This window comes from Lemur catta, chromosome 2, assembly GCF_020740605.2.
Source record: "Lemur catta isolate mLemCat1 chromosome 2, mLemCat1.pri, whole genome shotgun sequence".
Lineage (NCBI taxonomy): Eukaryota > Metazoa > Chordata > Mammalia > Primates > Lemuridae > Lemur > Lemur catta.
Genome location: NC_059129.1, coordinates 12391446 through 12408815, shown reverse-complemented (window position 1 = coordinate 12408815; position 17370 = coordinate 12391446). Strand labels below are relative to the sequence as shown.

General features: G+C 47.9%; 1 protein-coding gene across 1 annotated transcript in view; it reads left to right on the top strand.

Moving 5' to 3' along the window:
• SYT17 (synaptotagmin 17) overlaps positions 1 to 17370 on the top strand; it is a 66775-nt gene that overhangs the window by 37829 nt on the left and 11576 nt on the right. The window contains exon 7 of the mRNA XM_045542688.1: positions 598 to 753. Within this exon, the coding sequence (XP_045398644.1) occupies positions 598 to 753 (156 nt within the window). The remainder of the gene's footprint in view (positions 1 to 597; positions 754 to 17370) is intronic.

The window sequence follows — 17370 nt, the reverse complement described above, 5'->3', positions numbered from 1 at the left end:
TCTGGGAGGCCAAGGCGGGTGGATTGCTCGATGTCAGGAGTTCGAGACCAACCTGAACAAGAGTGAGACCCCGTCTCTACTAAAAATAGAAAGAAGTTATCTGGCCAACTAAAAATATATTTAGAAAAAAAATTAGCCGGGCATGGTGGCGCGTGCCTGTAGTCCCAGCTACTTGGGAGGCTGAGGCAGTAGGATTGCTTGAGCCCAAGAGTTTGAGGTTGCTGTGAGCTAGGCTGATGCCACGGCACTCTAGCTCGGGCAACAGAGCGAGACTCTGTCTCAAAAAAAAAAAAAAAAAGGATAATTGGATGGTTGGGCTGTCCCATGGTACCTTGGATGGACGGGTGGATTGATGGATAGAAGAATGGTGAAATGATGAATGGATCAGTGAACTGGCAGTTGGCTGGGAAGATGGATGGATGCATAGGTGGGTGGATGGGTGGATGGCCTGAGAGATAGATGAAAAGTTGAATGGATGAATGGATGGAAGAATGGATGAATAAAAAGATAGATGGATGGGAAGTTGAATGGATGAATGGCTGGGCAAATTAAGTTTCATAATCTCCAACATTCTGTGTTGCTGTGTCAAATTTTCAGACCCCTTTGTGAAAATCCAGCTAGTGCATGGACTGAAGCTTGTGAAAACTAAGAAGACATCCTTCTTAAGAGGCACAATTGATCCTTTCTACAATGAATCCTTCAGCTTCAAAGTTCCCCAAGAAGAACTAGAAAATGCCAGCCTAGTGTTTACAGGTAGGTAGCATTCCAGACCCTGATGAATGCCAGGTGATGCATGTTCAATTTACTGTCTTAGAGAAAGAGGCATCTAGAAAGAGTTATGTTTAAGAACTTCATGTCTGGTGTTCAACTATCTGGACTTGAGTCCATTTACAGTCTGCAAACTTGGGCAAGACTCATAGAGCCATATAACGTAATTGTCACAAATGTGGACTCTGGAGCCAGATTTCCTGGCATTGCCACACAATAACTGAACCCTTTGGCAAGTTGCTTAACTCCTCTGAGCCTCAGTTTCCTCATCTATAAAATGTGGACAATACTAGTACTTGTGGCATAGGTTTCTTGCGAAGAGTAATTGACTTATGACTTTGGAATAACATCTGGTCTGTAAGTACTCACTGTATGTTTGCTTTGATGATGCTGCTGCTGATTCAAGTTGCTTACAGTCTAATAGAGAAGAGTGGTCACTTAACTCAGAGAGGGGGATTGTGAAAGCTTCCCTGAGGATATAGTATTTAAGTAGAGGCTTCGTATGCCACTGTCTGGTAGAATTTAGTCTTTTTTTTTTTCCAGAGTGTAATTTAATCTGTTATTTCTAGGGTATATTAGTTATCTATTGCTGCATAATAAATCACCCCAAAATTTCGTAGCTTAAAACAACAAACACTGATTAGCTCATAGTTCCTGTGGGTCAGGAGTCCAGGCATAGCTTTGCTGGGTGGTTCTGGCCAGTATCTCTGACAAGGCTGCAGTCAGGATACCGGCCGGGGCTGCAGTCTCATCTGAATGCTCAACCGGGAGGATCTCTTTTCAAGCTCACTCACATAGTTGTCGGCAGGACTTAGTTCCCTGCAGGCTGTTGGACTGGGGGCCTCAGTTCCAGGTTGTTGACCAGTGACCTTCCTCAATTCCTTGTCACCTGGGCTTCTCCGTAGGGCAGTTCACAATGTGGCAGAGGGCTTTCATCAGAGTGGTCAAGTGGAGAAGAAGAGGTGGCAAGAAAGAGCCTTTTCGTAATCTAATCTTGCAAATGACATTCTATCGCTTTTGTTATATTCTGATATTCTGTTCATTAGGAGCAACTCACTGGGCCCAGCCCACACTCAGGAGGAGGGGACACAAAGCGCATGAACAGTGGGAGGCAGGGATTGCTGGGAGCTAAGAAGCTGACTACCACAGTGGGTTAGAGTTAACAGAAGTAATGGTTATTATTTCCCGTGTTCTAATCATAGTAGGGACTTCGCTATGTCATTGCTAATGTCTACCATAACCCCCGCCCTATAAAGTCAATGTCATCACCCTCAACCTGCAAGTCTAGAGACTAAGGCTCAAAACCTAAGTAACCCACCTAAGGTCTCAGGCTGGCAGAATTAGGATTCAAGCTCTGGTCTTGCTGTTTTTAAAGCACCCCATGTATTTCTAATATTTCTATGACACAGTCAGGGGTCGGAACCACAGCTGTGAGTGGAAATCCCAGCAGGAGTGGCATTTTACATAAAGGGTGCTGGCTGGAATAATAGAAATGCGGGTTGAGCCAGCGTCTATCTCAGCAAAGACACGATTCTCCTGAACTCAAATCCATAAGGTTCTAACCTGCTTTATTTATCCGCTGAGGGAAAGACCTGTCACCTCCAGGCTGAAGATCTGAAACCCAGCCCATTAGTCTGTTTCCCAACACTTCATAACAAAAGTAAGGTTGATCTGCAATTTAAGCATTTGCTGAGAATCCCCGGTAAAAGCCTGTAATTAGCTGGTGGGCTGGACTTTCTGAACAGTTCCTTTCCTGTGTGGGATGAGGATTCTTCTCCTGCAGTTTTCGATCAGGTGCTTTTTGCAGCTGAAGTTAAAAAAAAAAAAAAAAGGGAGAGAAAAAGAAAGAAAAGATGGGCAAAATTGCTCTTTGGCTCCTGAGATAGCAACATGCGGTCCAGAGGCCTTCTGGGAAATTCGGGCAGGTTTACTGAACCAAAGTCAAGTGCAGTTGGCCACTGAGGTGGTTGGGCTGTTATTGGATGTGGGAAAAAAGAAAGAAAGGAAAAAGAAATGCAGTTTGATGGCAGTTCTTCAGAAAGTTAAAAGTAGAATTACCGTATGATCTAGCAATTCCACTTCTAGGTATATATGCAAAAGAATTGAAAACAGAGACTTGGATATTTTTCCATCCATGTTCATGGCAGCATTATTTACAGTAGCCAAAAGATAGAAGCAAGGCAAGCGTCCGTTGACAGGTAAATGGATAAGCAAAATGTGTGGGGCATATATATATGTATATATGATGGAATATTCCTCAGCCTTAGAAAGGAAGGAAATTCTGACACATGCTACAACATGGATGAGCCTGGAACACGTTATTAATGTTAAGTGAAACAAGCCAGACACGAAAGGACAAATACTGTGTCATTCCACTTGTGTGAGATGACTACAGAATAGTCGGGTTCATAGACAGAAAGTAGAATAGAGGTTGTCAGAGGCTGGGGGAAGGAGAGAATGGGGAATTCTTGTTTAATGGGCACAGAGTTTCAGTTTGGGAAGTTAAAAAAGTCCGGAGTTGGATGGTGGTGATGGCCGTACAACAGTGTGGATGTACTCAATGCCGCTGAATTGTATACCTAAAAATGCTTAGGATGGTACATGTATTTTACTATAATTAGGAAAAAGAAATAATAAATGCAGCTTGAGCTCCACGGAACCTGGGCAACTCAGAGAAGTACCTGCGTGCTGATGCCGGAGCCTTGCAGCCGTCTCTCCCCGAGGGAAGGCACCGTCCTCTCGTTGCCACTTTGCGAGACTGTGGCATGACGGTTAGGGGCCAGACCACTGTGCCAGATGTTGAGTTCTCAGTATCTGCCCCAGATGGAGTATCTGCCCCAGTCGGGAGTGAGAGGAGACACATGAGCGGGGAGCTGGAGGACTGGGAGGCGTTAATCAGCAGAGAGGATCATGGCAAGGGAGGGAATGTCAGGCCCGGAAGAGAAGTTGAGGCTGACATCATAGTTCAACCTGGGAGCTAACAGGCTTCTGCAGCCAGGGTGGAGGACCCACGCCCTGTGCCCGCCGGTCCTGTTAGAGTTTCTCAAGGCAGCTGCTGCAGGAGTTGACCTGGGCATAGCCTTAGAGGGGCCCATCAGTAACAACTGGTGCTGGGCAGCTAGGGGACACCGGAGAAGGGAAACCAGGCAATGGCTGACACCACTAGCTTTTTGCCAACCCTTGGTGTCACTAGCTCGACCTAGACAACATGGCGTCTCTCAGGGATTTGTTCAAATGCAGATTCTAACTCAGGGAGGGCCGAGGTGGGCCCTAGGGTTCTGCATTTCTGACAGTTCTCAGCTGATGCCTGTGCTGTAGGTCTGCAGCCCACACTCTGGGGAGCAAATACGTAGAATACCCAGGGAGCGCATCAGGGTGAGTGACGACTGTGCCACATGTTAACAACAATCAAACTCTCTGCACCATAACTGTGTCTGTACACGAACATTACTTGGGAGACTTGTAAAAAGTCCTGGTGCCCAGGCCCCAGCCCCGACGAACTAAATCAGCCCAGGCAACTGGTTTGGGTTTTTTGGGAGGGGAGGCATCTGTGTTCTTCACAGGTCCCCTGGCGGCTGCCCTGCACAGGCCGGCTGGCCAGCCTTGGTCTCTCCCGTTCGGCCTCCCTGCCCACCCGGCTGTCTGTCTGGAGGCCTCCCAGGCCCCTCTGTGACAGTAAGTTCCAAGGCACCTGGTCTGTTTTCTGTAATTGCTTGGCTTTGTGCAGCTGTGGCATCAGACCGGCTAATGGAATCTGCTGGTGTGATGAGATGAGCGGGGAGGCGCGGCAGGGAATGGATGGGAGTTCTGGGGGGCAGCGCGCCACCCTCTTGCCTGGAAAGACCCCGGGTCGAATGGGCATCAGAGGACATGCTTAAAAGGGGCTGGGGTTTGGGAAGCAGGACAGGGGAGAAGTTGAGGGTCTCCAGCATAGGAGAGAAGAAGAAGCCAACCCAAGAGGGGCAGAGCCCTTCTGGAAGAGCCTGAACCTCCCTTGAGATGGAGCGATGCTGTGGGTTTGTTCTGGGGCACAGAGGATTCCCTGCAGCCCCACCCTGGCACCAGCCCCGCATGCCACCCCTTCTCTCCACAGCCGCCCAGCAGCCTCCGTCTTCTCCCCTCCCAGCCTGACTTAATGGGCACCAGGCCCAGCTCTGCCTCCTTGAGAGAGGGCTGCACGGCCATTCCGAGTGTGGATCAGATTGAGCTACAGTTTGGTTCAAATTCCACCTTCACCACCTAGCAAGTGTGTGACATCAGGCAAACAATACACCTTATCTGGACCTTAGGTTCCTCCTCTGTTATGAGCTCTTAATCTCAATATTTGATATAAAAATCTTTAGACAGTGCCTTATACATAGTTAGTGCCCAATAAATGCCAGGTATGGTGACGACTGATGGACGTTGCCACAGATGAACAGACCCTGGAATGACACAGATTTGGGTTGGAAACTTGGCCCCACCGTTAGCCAGCTGTGTGACCTCAAGCAAGTGACTTCACCTCTCTGAGTCACTTGCTCTTGTGTAAAACGTAGCAATCATTCCCATTACGGGAATTACAGGCAAGTCAGCGCGTGGACCCATCCGGAAGTGGCCACTTGGAAAATCATGTCTGCTGTTTTAATCATCGCAGTGTGTGAAAGGGTTGGGAAGCTGGCCCTCTTGAGGGGAAGAGCTCAGCCCAGCTGCCTGTGGTTGTCTCTCTGGCATCTCTCTCCCCTAATCAACATCCCCCCAAAGCTGCCAGCTGGTACGGGGTCTGGGAGCCAGAGATTGACACTAAATCTGTGCCCACCCAGCCGCTGAACCAGACCCAGACCAGAGCTGCTCCCTGCAGCTCCCTGGGGTTGGCAGTGTGGGGGAGACACACCTGGCTCCAGACCCAGGCCGAGTCATGGGAGGTGAGCTGCAGAGTGAAGAGACTAAAGCCCCTGCTTTCCAGCCAGAGGACCATGAAGGTGGGCCCCTGGGAGCCGGCGTGTGGGAGGATTACGGAGGGGAGGAGCTCAAGAAGGGATCCCATAGACCTGTGTATGAACTTCTGCACTCACCTCCGAGCTGCACCTGCGTGGATATCACCCTGACCAGTCTACTGAAGACTGAGAGCTGAACGATAGGGTAGCCCACCACCTAGGTCCCTGGGGACACAGCTGAGGGGCAGATGTGAGTAGCACTGCAAAGGCTTTGAAAACTGAACTGACATTGGAATAACAGCAAACAGAAGGCAGGTCTGAACCTTACAGAATTTGTGGTCTGAACCTTTCCTGATCAATTGCTAAAAAAATAAATAAATAAATCAACATATTCAATAGGATTTAAACAAGACCTAGAGTCTCATAATTCAAAATGTCCAGGATACAATCCCAAATGACTTGATTTATAAAGAACCAGCAAAATCTGGCAAATTCTTAGAGAAAATATAACCAACAGATGCCAACTGCAAGATGGCTCAGATGCTGGAATTATCAGATGAAGACTTTAAAGCAGCTTTTATAACCATGCTCCAAGAAGTAATGGTGAATCTTCTTGGAAAGAATGGTAACATAAAGAATATCAGCAAATTAACAGAGAAATAGAAGATATAAAAAAAGAACCAAATGGGTCGGATGTGGTGGCTCCTGCCTGTAATCCTAGCCCTCTGGGAGTCCAAGGCAAGAGGATCGCTTGAGGCCAGGAGAGACCAGCCTGAGCAAGAGTGAGACCTGTCTCTACAAAAAGTAGAAAAATTAGCCTGGGGTGGTGGCGCATGCCTGTACTCCCAGCTACTTGGGAGGCTGAGGAAGATCACTTGAGCCCAGGAGTTTGAGGTTGCAGTGAGCTGTGATGCCACCACTGCACTCTAGCCTGGGTGACAGAGGGAGACTCTGTCTCAAAACAAACAAACAAACAAAACAAAGGAAACTTTTAGAACTGAAAAGTACAATAACTGAAATAAAATATTCACTGTTTAGGTTCAATAGCAAAATGGAGGTGGCAGAGGAAGGTGTTAGTGAGCTTGAGACAGACGGAGAGAAATTATGTGTCTGAACAACAGAGAATGCAACGATCAGGGGAAAGAGGAGCAGAGAGGGGTAAAAAGAGACCCATGGAGAAATATCAAAAAGTCTAACATTCATGGTGCATGAATCCCAGAAGGAGAGGAGAGAAACAGTGGGGAGCACTGCTATGGGGTTGGGTGTCTCACCCTAGAGCACCCCGGAGTTCCTTACCAGGTTGCTGGGCTCCCAGCTCAACCAAACCACTATTGTTCTTCCCTTCTCAGAGAACATTAGCAACTCATGAGGAAGCTGCATGGCACTATGGCACAGAGCTGGCTTCTGTGTGACTACTGGCAAATGGCTTTGCCTCTCTGAGCCTTAGTTTCCTTGTCTGAACAATGGGGACAGTAGTACTTACATTTATCATGAACTTCCTGTGTGTTCATGATCTCACTTAATATTTCAACAAAAACATAAGGTATGGCCATTTGTCAGTTGGGGAAACCTGAAGCTTTAGAGGAAGGAAGTGCAATGAGTTTAGCCAACTGCAGAATCTGAGAACAGAACATACAAGACTGCCCTCACTTAAAGCACCAGCTGCAAGTTTGGGGGTCCCAAGAACCACCTCCCCTCAGACCCACTGGCTACAAATTCAAGGTCCCCATGACCACCCTCAGGTAAAATTGTTTGCTAGAACGACTCCCAGAACTCAGGAAGGTGCTACTTATGACCACAGTTTTATTATATCGAAAGAATACAAATTAAAGTCAGCCAAGGGAGGAGATATGCAGGGCAGAGTGCAGGAGGGGCCCAATCTCTGAGCTTCCCGTCATCCTTTCTCCGTGGAGTCATGGACAGTGCTACCTGCCCCTGGCCGCCGTGTGCGACAGGATACACAGAGCATAGCCAACCAGAGAAGCTCCCCATGTCTCGGTGTGCCGAGTTTTTACTGGGGCTCGATCACATGCTGCTCAGGTGTCTGATCTTCAGGCTCTGGCCCCTCCCAGAGGTCTGGCGGACACCGTCAGTCATCGATTCCTCCGGAGGTCTGAACTAATACGGAGTGGCCGTAAAACCCCCATCTTAAGTCCCATCGCCGCACTGCCCAGTGGCCCAAGCCTCCAGGCAAACAAAGGCACTCCTCTTAGGACACTCTAGGGGCCTGGAGATCACCTCCCAGGAGCCCAGGGCAAAGGCCAGAATTCTTCTGGGGTAAGATTAATCCTTCACTGTGCAGGAGGTAACTAGTAACTTGTGCAGTCATCTAGCTGGTGAGCAGTTGAGCCGAGCTCCTGACTTGAGCTGTTAATCACTGCACCTTGACAATCACCAGGAGATCTTGTTAAAATTCACTCTCTGTTCTATACATCGGGGGTGACAGCTGCGCATCCATATTTCTAATGAGCTCCAGGTGACACCTGTGCTCCTGAGGCCCCCACAGTTTGAATAGCTAGAAGACTCTCTGATCTCCCAAGTTAGCCCAATGTGGCCAGAGCAGGGGGCCCATGTGCGTTTGCAGAAACAGCAGGGGGTGGATCAAAGAGCACCTGTGGGATAAGAAATCTGTGGGTTTTTTCTAAGTGCATTGAGAAGCCTGAGGAGGATTTTGACCAGGGAAGTGATCTGACCTAGATCACGTTTGAAAAATATCATTCCAGCTGTTGGGTGGGAAATGGATTACAGCCGGGCAAGATGGAAGTCCTCTGAGAGGCCACTGTGTGGGCCCGGGAGAGAGGCAGTGACGGCAGCTTGGACCAGGCAGGTGGCAGAAAGGTTTCAGAGAAGTCGCTCAGCGGAATATAACGTTGGAAGTAAGGTCGACAGAAAGTGCTGATGGATTGGATGTCAAGGACCATCCCCTGTCGTGGCCAAGTTACTTGACTCTTCTGAATCAGGATTTCCTGTCTCGAGGTCTCAGCTCCCGCCGCACAGGCTGTCGTGGGGACAACAGGAAATGATGTGTAATGAGCTCAGCACGGCACTTGGTGTATAGGGAGGGTTCGTGACTGTGGCCTGGAACCTGGGTACAGACAGAGGCCAGATCTCCAGCCAGGCAGGCAGCAGATGGAAGCAGACACCTGTCACCCTGGGGCTCTCCTGGCAGAGGGCAGAGCCCACAGTGGCACCCGGCCTTGGCTTCTCCCCCTGAGAGCTTCCGGGGGCTGCCAGAGTCCACCCAGGCGGTAAAACTTGGCTGGATCTTAAACACTCGTTTTGGGTTCCAATGGTAGCCTTTGAAGACTGGGCCGGCTGCCAGAGCTCCTGAGGGGTTTTATTCCATGTGAATGGCTGTTTAATGATGTTGGTGCCTTTGGATGGAGCCTGGTTCCACGCAGATCCCCACAGGGGAGAGCATCGGGGAGCTTAGGATTTATCCAGCCACACGTGTTCCTGCACGGCCCGAGCTAGGCAGAGTGACAGAGTGACAGAGAGCGAGAGAGGAGCCAACAGAGGCCAGGTTTGGGGCGCACTTTCTCCCTCTGTGCTGGCGAGCACCGGTCCTTGAGCTCAGCAGCCGAGGCCAGCACCTGCTGGGGTCAAGATGAAGACGTGTGCAGGAATCGAATCAGAAACCGCGAGTATATGCTTCCAGATGTCCCTTCCATGCATCGCCCCGGCCTGACTTCCCCAGCGCAGAGCCACCAGCGAGTGGGAGAAGGCTTAGCCTTTAAAATGCCGGGGCCTGGAGGGCTCAGGCGGTCGTGTACCCGGCTGCCTGCATTTCAAGGGGACCTTTTGCTGGAGGTTCAGCTTTAGCTTTGGCTTAGAAATGAGAAAACCAGCCTCCCAGAGCTTAGTGCTGTAGCATTGTCAGCAGAACCTTTTAATTTCTTTGAGCCTCTATTTTTCTTCTGTCAGATGCTTATAAAATCTAACCTAGGGTTGTTCCTACGGTATTTGACAATAATAATAGCAAACACATAGCACTTCCTGCGTGCCAGGCGCTGCTCTGTGTGTTTCACGTGAATTCGCCCATTTGGTCCTCATAGCAACACTCTGACATAGGAGTCCTCATTGTTACCATTTTATAGATGAGGAAACTGAGGCAACAATATGGTAAGTAGCTTACCCAAGGTCCTGGAGCCAGGATCGGAGCTCTCAATCACTGGGTTTTACTGTCTCAAATATTTTATCTAGCCCTATCATGTTGAGGTGCAGCATTAGTTGCCGAAGAAACAGCAGAAAGACAGACAATCCATCCCTTTCTGGTGCTGGTATTCTAGTTAGGGTGAAACAAATGATAAATAAATATAGAGTGTGCTGACAGAGAGGGCCTGCAGAATTGCTTTAAATTGGGTAATATAAGCTACAAAAGGGCCAGCTGTGAAAGATGGGGGAAAGGAACATTCTAGGCAGAGGAAATGGCAAGTGCAAAGGCCCTGGGGCAGGAATGAGCTTGTTTTATTCAATAAGAGACAGAAAGCCATAGTGTGCAGAACGTAGGTAATGAATGGAGTGAATTATGCAGTGAGGTCAGTGCAGCAAGCAGAGGCTATGGTCAGGGGCTTAGGTGATAAGTATTTATTAAACACCAGCAGGTACTTAAGGCTGTTAGGCACCAGGGAAACAGAACTGAACAAAACATTGATGGCTTCTGGCTTCATGAAAAACTGGGCAAAATGACGTGCATGCAAGGACTGAGCATGTAGCAGATGCTCAGTGGGTGTAATTTTCTCTCTTTTCCTCTTTGTAAGTCGACATGAAAACTGCTTCCCTGGGTTTCTGCCTCCCCCTACCCCCGTGTCAGAGCAGGACAGAATGTAGCTGGCTTATAATGGGGACCATTTTTAGAGGCAGCCTGAGGCACGGGCATTATTTACCAGGCAAAACAAAGCAAACAGGTGGGTAAAGAATCAGCAGGGCGGTCAGTGGGCGGTCAGTAGGGCCGTCATGGCTTCCCCTCTGTCTTCATGAGCCAGGGTGGGGAGGGGCTTTGGGGCTTAACTGTTGGTCACCCCCTTTAGGATCCTGAGCTACAGAATGGGCCCAGGAAGCAGGGACCAGTATCCACTACTTGGCTGCCAAAGTTCCCATTATGTGTCAGCTTTGGGATTTTATTCTGCTTAATTGTACTGGGGCTGGAGAAGCAGAGGAGAGGCAGCCTGTGGATGATTCATGGGCGAGTTCCTCTTCCATCCTTGTTCAAGGTCACCCTTACCCTCTCAGTGGCCTGTTCGGTGAGGAGAGGCCAGGACACTTTAGATATGCCTGGATAACCTTGTGATAAAATGAGGGCCCCCCAGCTTCATTATAAGAAGTGTCCCTAAAACTCAGTGAGTCCCTAAGGCCTTGGAGAACCAGGGAAAATCATCCTTTTCCAAGATATGGAGTGTGGCTTGGAAAAGCAGACACAAAAGAAATCATGGGAAGAGTCTTAACTTGCGGGTGGGGTTGGGGGGCAGGAATTTAGTGGCAGCTCTTTGTTCCACTAATAATAAGGTTTAGAGTCCTCCAGGCACTGTCCTAAGTCCTTTACAAACACTGTCTCAATTGATCTCACAGCAGCCAAATGAGGTAGATACGATTATTATCCCATTTGACAGGGGAAGAAACTGAAGCTCAGAAAGCTCATGTGACTTGCTAAAAAGCTAAAGTCCTTGTATTAGGTAAGATAAGGTTAGCTGCGGTAACAGATCAGCCACCAAGGTTTTGTGGTTTGACACGATAGAAGCTTATTTCTTGCTTGCACAATAGTCGTTTGTGGGTCCCTTCATGGGTGGCCTTCCATGCAGTAGTTTGGTGACCCAGGCTCCTTCCGTATTGTGGCTCTGCTGTCTTCTCAAGCTTTGGAGGGTTTCCTCTCCAGCTGGTGGATGGGGGCGGGAGAGAGCTGAGGACTGCTGAGAAGTGTTTATGGGCCAGGCCTGAGAGTACTGTACATCACTTCCACTCCCAGCTCCACTCATACTCTATTTGCTGGGACTCCCTGCAGGGGAGGCTGCAAAGTGTAGTCCAGCTGCATGTTGAGGGAGAACAGGCGACCACACAGCCGTCCCTGCCACAGATAACCCAAGCAGGCAAATAGAAGAGCCAGCCTGTGCCCTGTGCAAGCCTGCTTTGCTCCACTGCCCCCCTGAGCGATTGTTGCCTGTGAGTTCCTGACCAGGGTCAACAGTGGGGGAATCCCACACACCAGATTCCAGGCTGGCGGTAGCCCCAGGCACCTGCTGACTTATAAAAGCAGTTAAACCAGCTGTTCTTAACCTGGGGTGATTTTGTACCCCCACAAGGGGACATTTAACAATGTCTGGACATCACAACTCAGGGGATACTTACTGGGTAGAGGCCAATGATGCTGCTAAACAACCTATAATTAACACACAGCCCCTCACAGCAGGAAACAATCCATCCCTAAATATCCGTGGTGCTGAGGTTAAGAAACCCTGAGCCAGGCAGTGGGGTTCTATGGGTGTCCTGGAGTTTGTGGGGTGGGGTGGGGTGATGCCCTCCACCAGGAGCTGTGAAGGACAGGTTGGCGCAGGCTCAGAGCCAGTCAGCTCCTGTTCTGCTGCTGTTGGCGGCTTGTTCACTCTCTTTGTGGCGTTTTAAGCAGTCATCGTTCCCATGGTTTCTCTTTGGCTGCCTGGGTGTGCAGAACTCAGGGGCAGAGTGTGCTGAGTGAATCCGTGCTCGTCCGTGCAGATTTTTCAAATGACTTCCCTGTCTCCACCCATAAAAACTTGCACAAACAGAAATATCTTGCTCTGCAAACAAGCCCCATCCCCGGGGACATGGCATGGGCAGATGGGCTGCAGCTCCGCCCAGCCCGAGAGAGAATCGGGGGCTCTCTTAGGAAGAGGGACAGAGCATGTCACCTGCAAGTGGTGACGTGAAGGGGTGCAGTGTAAGAGGATACTGGTGGCTTTTTATTGTTATTATAAAAGATATATATATTTATACATACTACATGTATGTGTATATGTATATATGCATACATATATACTATTTAGATATAATCTATACATTTTATATGTATATATTATATACTGTTTCTATAAATATATTAGCTACCAGTATATTAATGATAAATACTAATGAATTGATATCTATTAATTTTTGTGTAAGAATGATATTTATGTAAAATTATATATTGCTTGTATATTATAAAAATATGTAAAAGTCACATGCATATATATAAAATGTGCAACAGAAAAAGGGGAGGAGTAGAATACAAAATAAAAGCCCCTAATTTTTCCTACTCAGAGTTGACCACTTTTAACAACTTATTGTAGCTTCTTGCCAGGACTGTGTATGTGTGTGTATGTACTCACATGTATATATGTGTGCATATATATGTGCACATTTGTGTGTGTGTGTATGTCTCCACCCTCTATTGTTAGCATTCAAAATATACATGTGCTTTACTGCAACTTGCTTTTTTCACCTAGTACATCTTGGATATTTTTCCATATGAGCATATATTTATTCATTTAACAAATATCCATGAGCACCTCTTATGAGCCAGGTGCTGTGGCCACAATAGTGACCAAATTAGACAAAAATCCCAGTTTCATCTGGCCGATACTTGAACATGGGCAGGTAGGCAATAAACAAATAACTGAATCATGCGGTTCAGAGATGGGCTTAAGTGCTTAAGCAGAAAACGGAAGCAGGGGAAGGGGATCGTGAAGGATGGGGTGGGGGTGACAATTTTTTCCAGGGTGGCCAGGGAGAGGGTGACCTTGGAGCCAAGACTTGAAGGAGATCGGGGGTGTGCCACGTGGGTGTTTGTGGGAAGAGCATTCCAGCCGAGGGGAACAGAAAGCGCAAAGGCCCTGATGGAGGAGAAACAGCAAAGAGAGCATGTGGTCACGTGGAGTATAGGCCCCCGATGATTATTAGTGGCTGGGTGATATTCCATTAAGTCAATGAGTTGAACAATAATTTATTAAGTGAATCCCCTCTTGGTAAACACTGAGGTTAATTTCATTTTTTTTGTGGTTAGAAACATTGTTAGACTGAACATTGTCACACGTACCTCTGCTGATGTACCAAATGGACTGCAAGCTAAATCCTAGCAGTGGGGTTTTGTATATTTGTCAGTTTTGACAGTTATTGTCAAAATTTGCAATGCAAAAAAAAAGGGGCACAGTTTTTACTCTTTTGTGTCTTATTGAAGCATGCAACTGAAACAGGTGACTTGGGCAAATGTTTTAGCCCCCCTGTGGCCAGGGAGGTCCCAACTCCTGCCACCCAGGAGTGTTTTGGAGACAGGGTGTCACTGTCACCCCTGCTAGAGTGCAGTGGTATCATCATAGCTCACAGCAACCTCAAACTCCTGGGCTCAAGCCATCCTCCTGCCTCAGCCTCCTGAGTAGCTGAGGCTACAGGCATGCACCACCATGCCCGGCTAATTTTTCTGTTTTTGTAGAGATGGGATCTCGGTCTTGCTCAGGCTGGTCTTAAATTCCTGACCTCAAGCAGTCCTCCCGCCTTGGCCTCCCAAAGTGTTAGGATTACAGGTGTGAGCCACTGCAGCTGGCCCCAAAAGATTTTTGTAAAGATGAAATAAGCAAACTTTGAAAATTATTAAGTTCTGAAAAACCATGAGGTGACATTTTTATCAATCCTCTTGACCATTAAAGGGCATTTTTCTTTTCAATTATGTAATAATCTGCCTCAGGTTTGACTTTAGTTTTCATTTTATAGGCGGCATAGGCAAAGCAATTCCACAATGGTTGCTGCCTTCGAAACTCCGGAGTATGGGTTGTTTTTTTTTTTTTTTACGAAATGAGTGAAAAAGTAATAAATGGACTTCATCAAGATTTAAAACTTTTGCTCTTCAAAAGGCACAATCAAGAAAATAAAAAGGCAAGCCATGTGACCAGTACCCAGATCAAGAACTAGAACGTCCCCAGAAATTCCCTCGTAACACCTTTGGGTTATTCCCCTCCCCCAGGGAAGCCACTGTCCTCATCTTTCTTATCACACGTTCATTTTGCCTCTTTTTGACCCTTTATGTAAATGAAAATCATACCCTTCCTTTAGCTCAACATTATCTTGGTGTAATTTATTCACATCCTTGAGGGTAGTTGTCAGTTTTCCATTCATGTTTTTGGAATAGTATTTCAATGTGTGACAATACCACAATTTATATAATCTATTCTAGAAGCAGGGTGATTTTTAAACACACTAGAATGTGCCCATCAAAATAAGTGTCATTTCTCAAAGGATGATTTGGGATGCGACACGTGCCACGAGGTGAGGTTAGGAGTAGGGATTTACAGGAGGTGATCGGGACCCGAGTTCAAAACCCTGCTCTACCACTGTTCCACGGGCTTCGTCCCAGGTGGACCTCCTCTTGTCACTAGGATTTGACACCTTGTCTTGCACTGCGATTCGAGTCAATTGCCACATTGACCCACGTTACAAGTTAGGGAATAAACTGCACACTCAGAGCTGCCGGGCCTCCAGATACTGACGAGCGTTCTTTAAGCGATGTTACTGTTATTCAAAACAAGTTTGAGAATTCTCTTTCGAAATGGCCCCCAGAGCCTGCCCCACAATAAAAGAAATAAGTAATTGTGGCAGAAGTCTTCATTCTTTGAGGTAAGACGCGCATATTTTTTAACAGCTAAATGTTTCACACAGATCAAGTTCAGAAACACCTTTTTAAAAAAAAAAAATCAGAGATGAGGCATCATTCAAAAGAAATGAGGCTGATTTGTTTGGGTGTTTTTAAGAGGCTTCTATTCCCCAACTTAATGTCTGCGTGAGGGTACTTACCCCAGAGCGGGGCGCCTCAAACCTGGCTGCACAGGAGTGCCACCTCCAGGGAGCATGTCAGTTGGCCAGGAATAGCCTCCCCCCTCTCCCCAGGTGATTGTCATGCGTGGTCCTGCTGAGACCTAAAGCTAACTGCCAGCATGCATCAGAGTCACCGGAGATGTGTTCAAACAGATTGCTGGGCCCCTGCCCCACGGTTTCTGATTCGGTAGGTCTGGGTGGGCCCGAGAACTTGCACTTCTAACAGGTTTCCAGGTCGTGCTGATACTGCCGGTGTGGAGACTACACGTTGGCAACCACTGCTCTGAGTAGACCAGAGGTCAGCAAACTGCACCCCGCTCCTTGTTTTTGGAAATAGAGTTTCACTGGAACACAGCCATGCTCGTTTATTGACGCGTTGTGTGTGGCTGCTTTCAGCTACAACAGCAACGTTGAGTACTTCCAACAGAGACCGCAGGTAGCCCTCGAAGCCTAAAATATTTTGCTGTCTGACCCTTTACAGGAAAGGTGTGCCTACCCTGGCCTTACAGTAACACCTCTGAACTCTATTTCAATCCTTTATTCACTCTTCCCAGGGTAGAAGTGACTTATCAGATTAGGATCCCGGTGAGTTTGCATCTAGAGATCCCCAGTCCTCTGTAGGACGGGATTGGGGTGGTAAAGGTCTCCTTGCTCTCCTCTCCTCTCTGGACCTGCCTGCCCACGACAGGTGCCATTCTCTGCAAGTCCCTCCGTGAGCTTGCTGGTCAGGCTTCACCCTGGAGGGACAGAATCTGCACAGCTGTGGTCAGAGAGGTTTAATTCGAGGAGAGCATATAGTGGGATCTGGTCTCTTTCTATAATCCAGTGAAGCCACCAGTCCAAGGGACACTTTGATTTTGCATCTAACCTGGGAGCATTTGGAGCATCCTCCATCCTCACACTGATCAACAGACTCTTGGGGTTAAAGCCAGGCACTGAAGGGGGAAGATTTGATCTGTTACCCCTAAAGCTTCAACAGGTGTCCTGCAACCAGCTCTGAAGACGGTTCGTAGTGAACATTTCCCCCAAAGTGACGCCAACGTCTCCAAAACAAACGTACAAAGACGACCCTCATTCAGATGTCTCGATTTTGGTTGTTCGTGTAAAAACAAGCACATTGCTTTATAGTCACACCTTTAAATGCTTCCTCCTGGCTCCTGCGATTCACACATGGATCCGAAAGTGATTCTTCAGCCCATATGTCATCGTAAATGCAGGCTCCACGTGGCTCGGTCTCCACACAGAGGCATAAAGATGTGGTCCAACAGCCCCCAAAAGAAATTTCCATCTTGGCTTCCATCTCTTGAGGAAGGAGAAAGAGATCTAATTCATGAGCCACTGCAACATTTCTCAGAAGTGTCTTCTCTGTTCCCCCATTTTCTTCCCACTGAATTTGTTCTGGAATTCTCTGCTGAGCTTTCAAGCTCTCTGTAGCTCAGTGGAGGTGACTCTCCTCCTACCCGCTCCCAATCTCTCAGCTTCCTTCCCTGAGGATCTGCATAGCTTCTTGAGTCTCAGCAGCTTTCATTTGGTGGTGGTGGTGGTGAAGATTTGGTATTAATGAACGGAAATCCTATCATTTCTGCGTTTTCCTAAAAGTACAAGTTTTTCAACTGGGGCACCTGTTGACATTTGGGGGTGGATAATTCTCTGTTGTGGGGGCTGTCCTGTGCCTTATAGGATGCCGAGCAGCATGCCTGGCCTCTACCCACGAGATGCCATTAGCACCCCTCCTTCCAAGCTGTGATGACCAAAAATATGTTTCCAGATGCTGCCAAATTTGGGGGAGCAAAACTGTCCCCCACTGAGACCCACTGCATTACAGAATCCCACAATTCACTAGGAGCCAGCATTGCCTGCAGACCTGGACATAGGG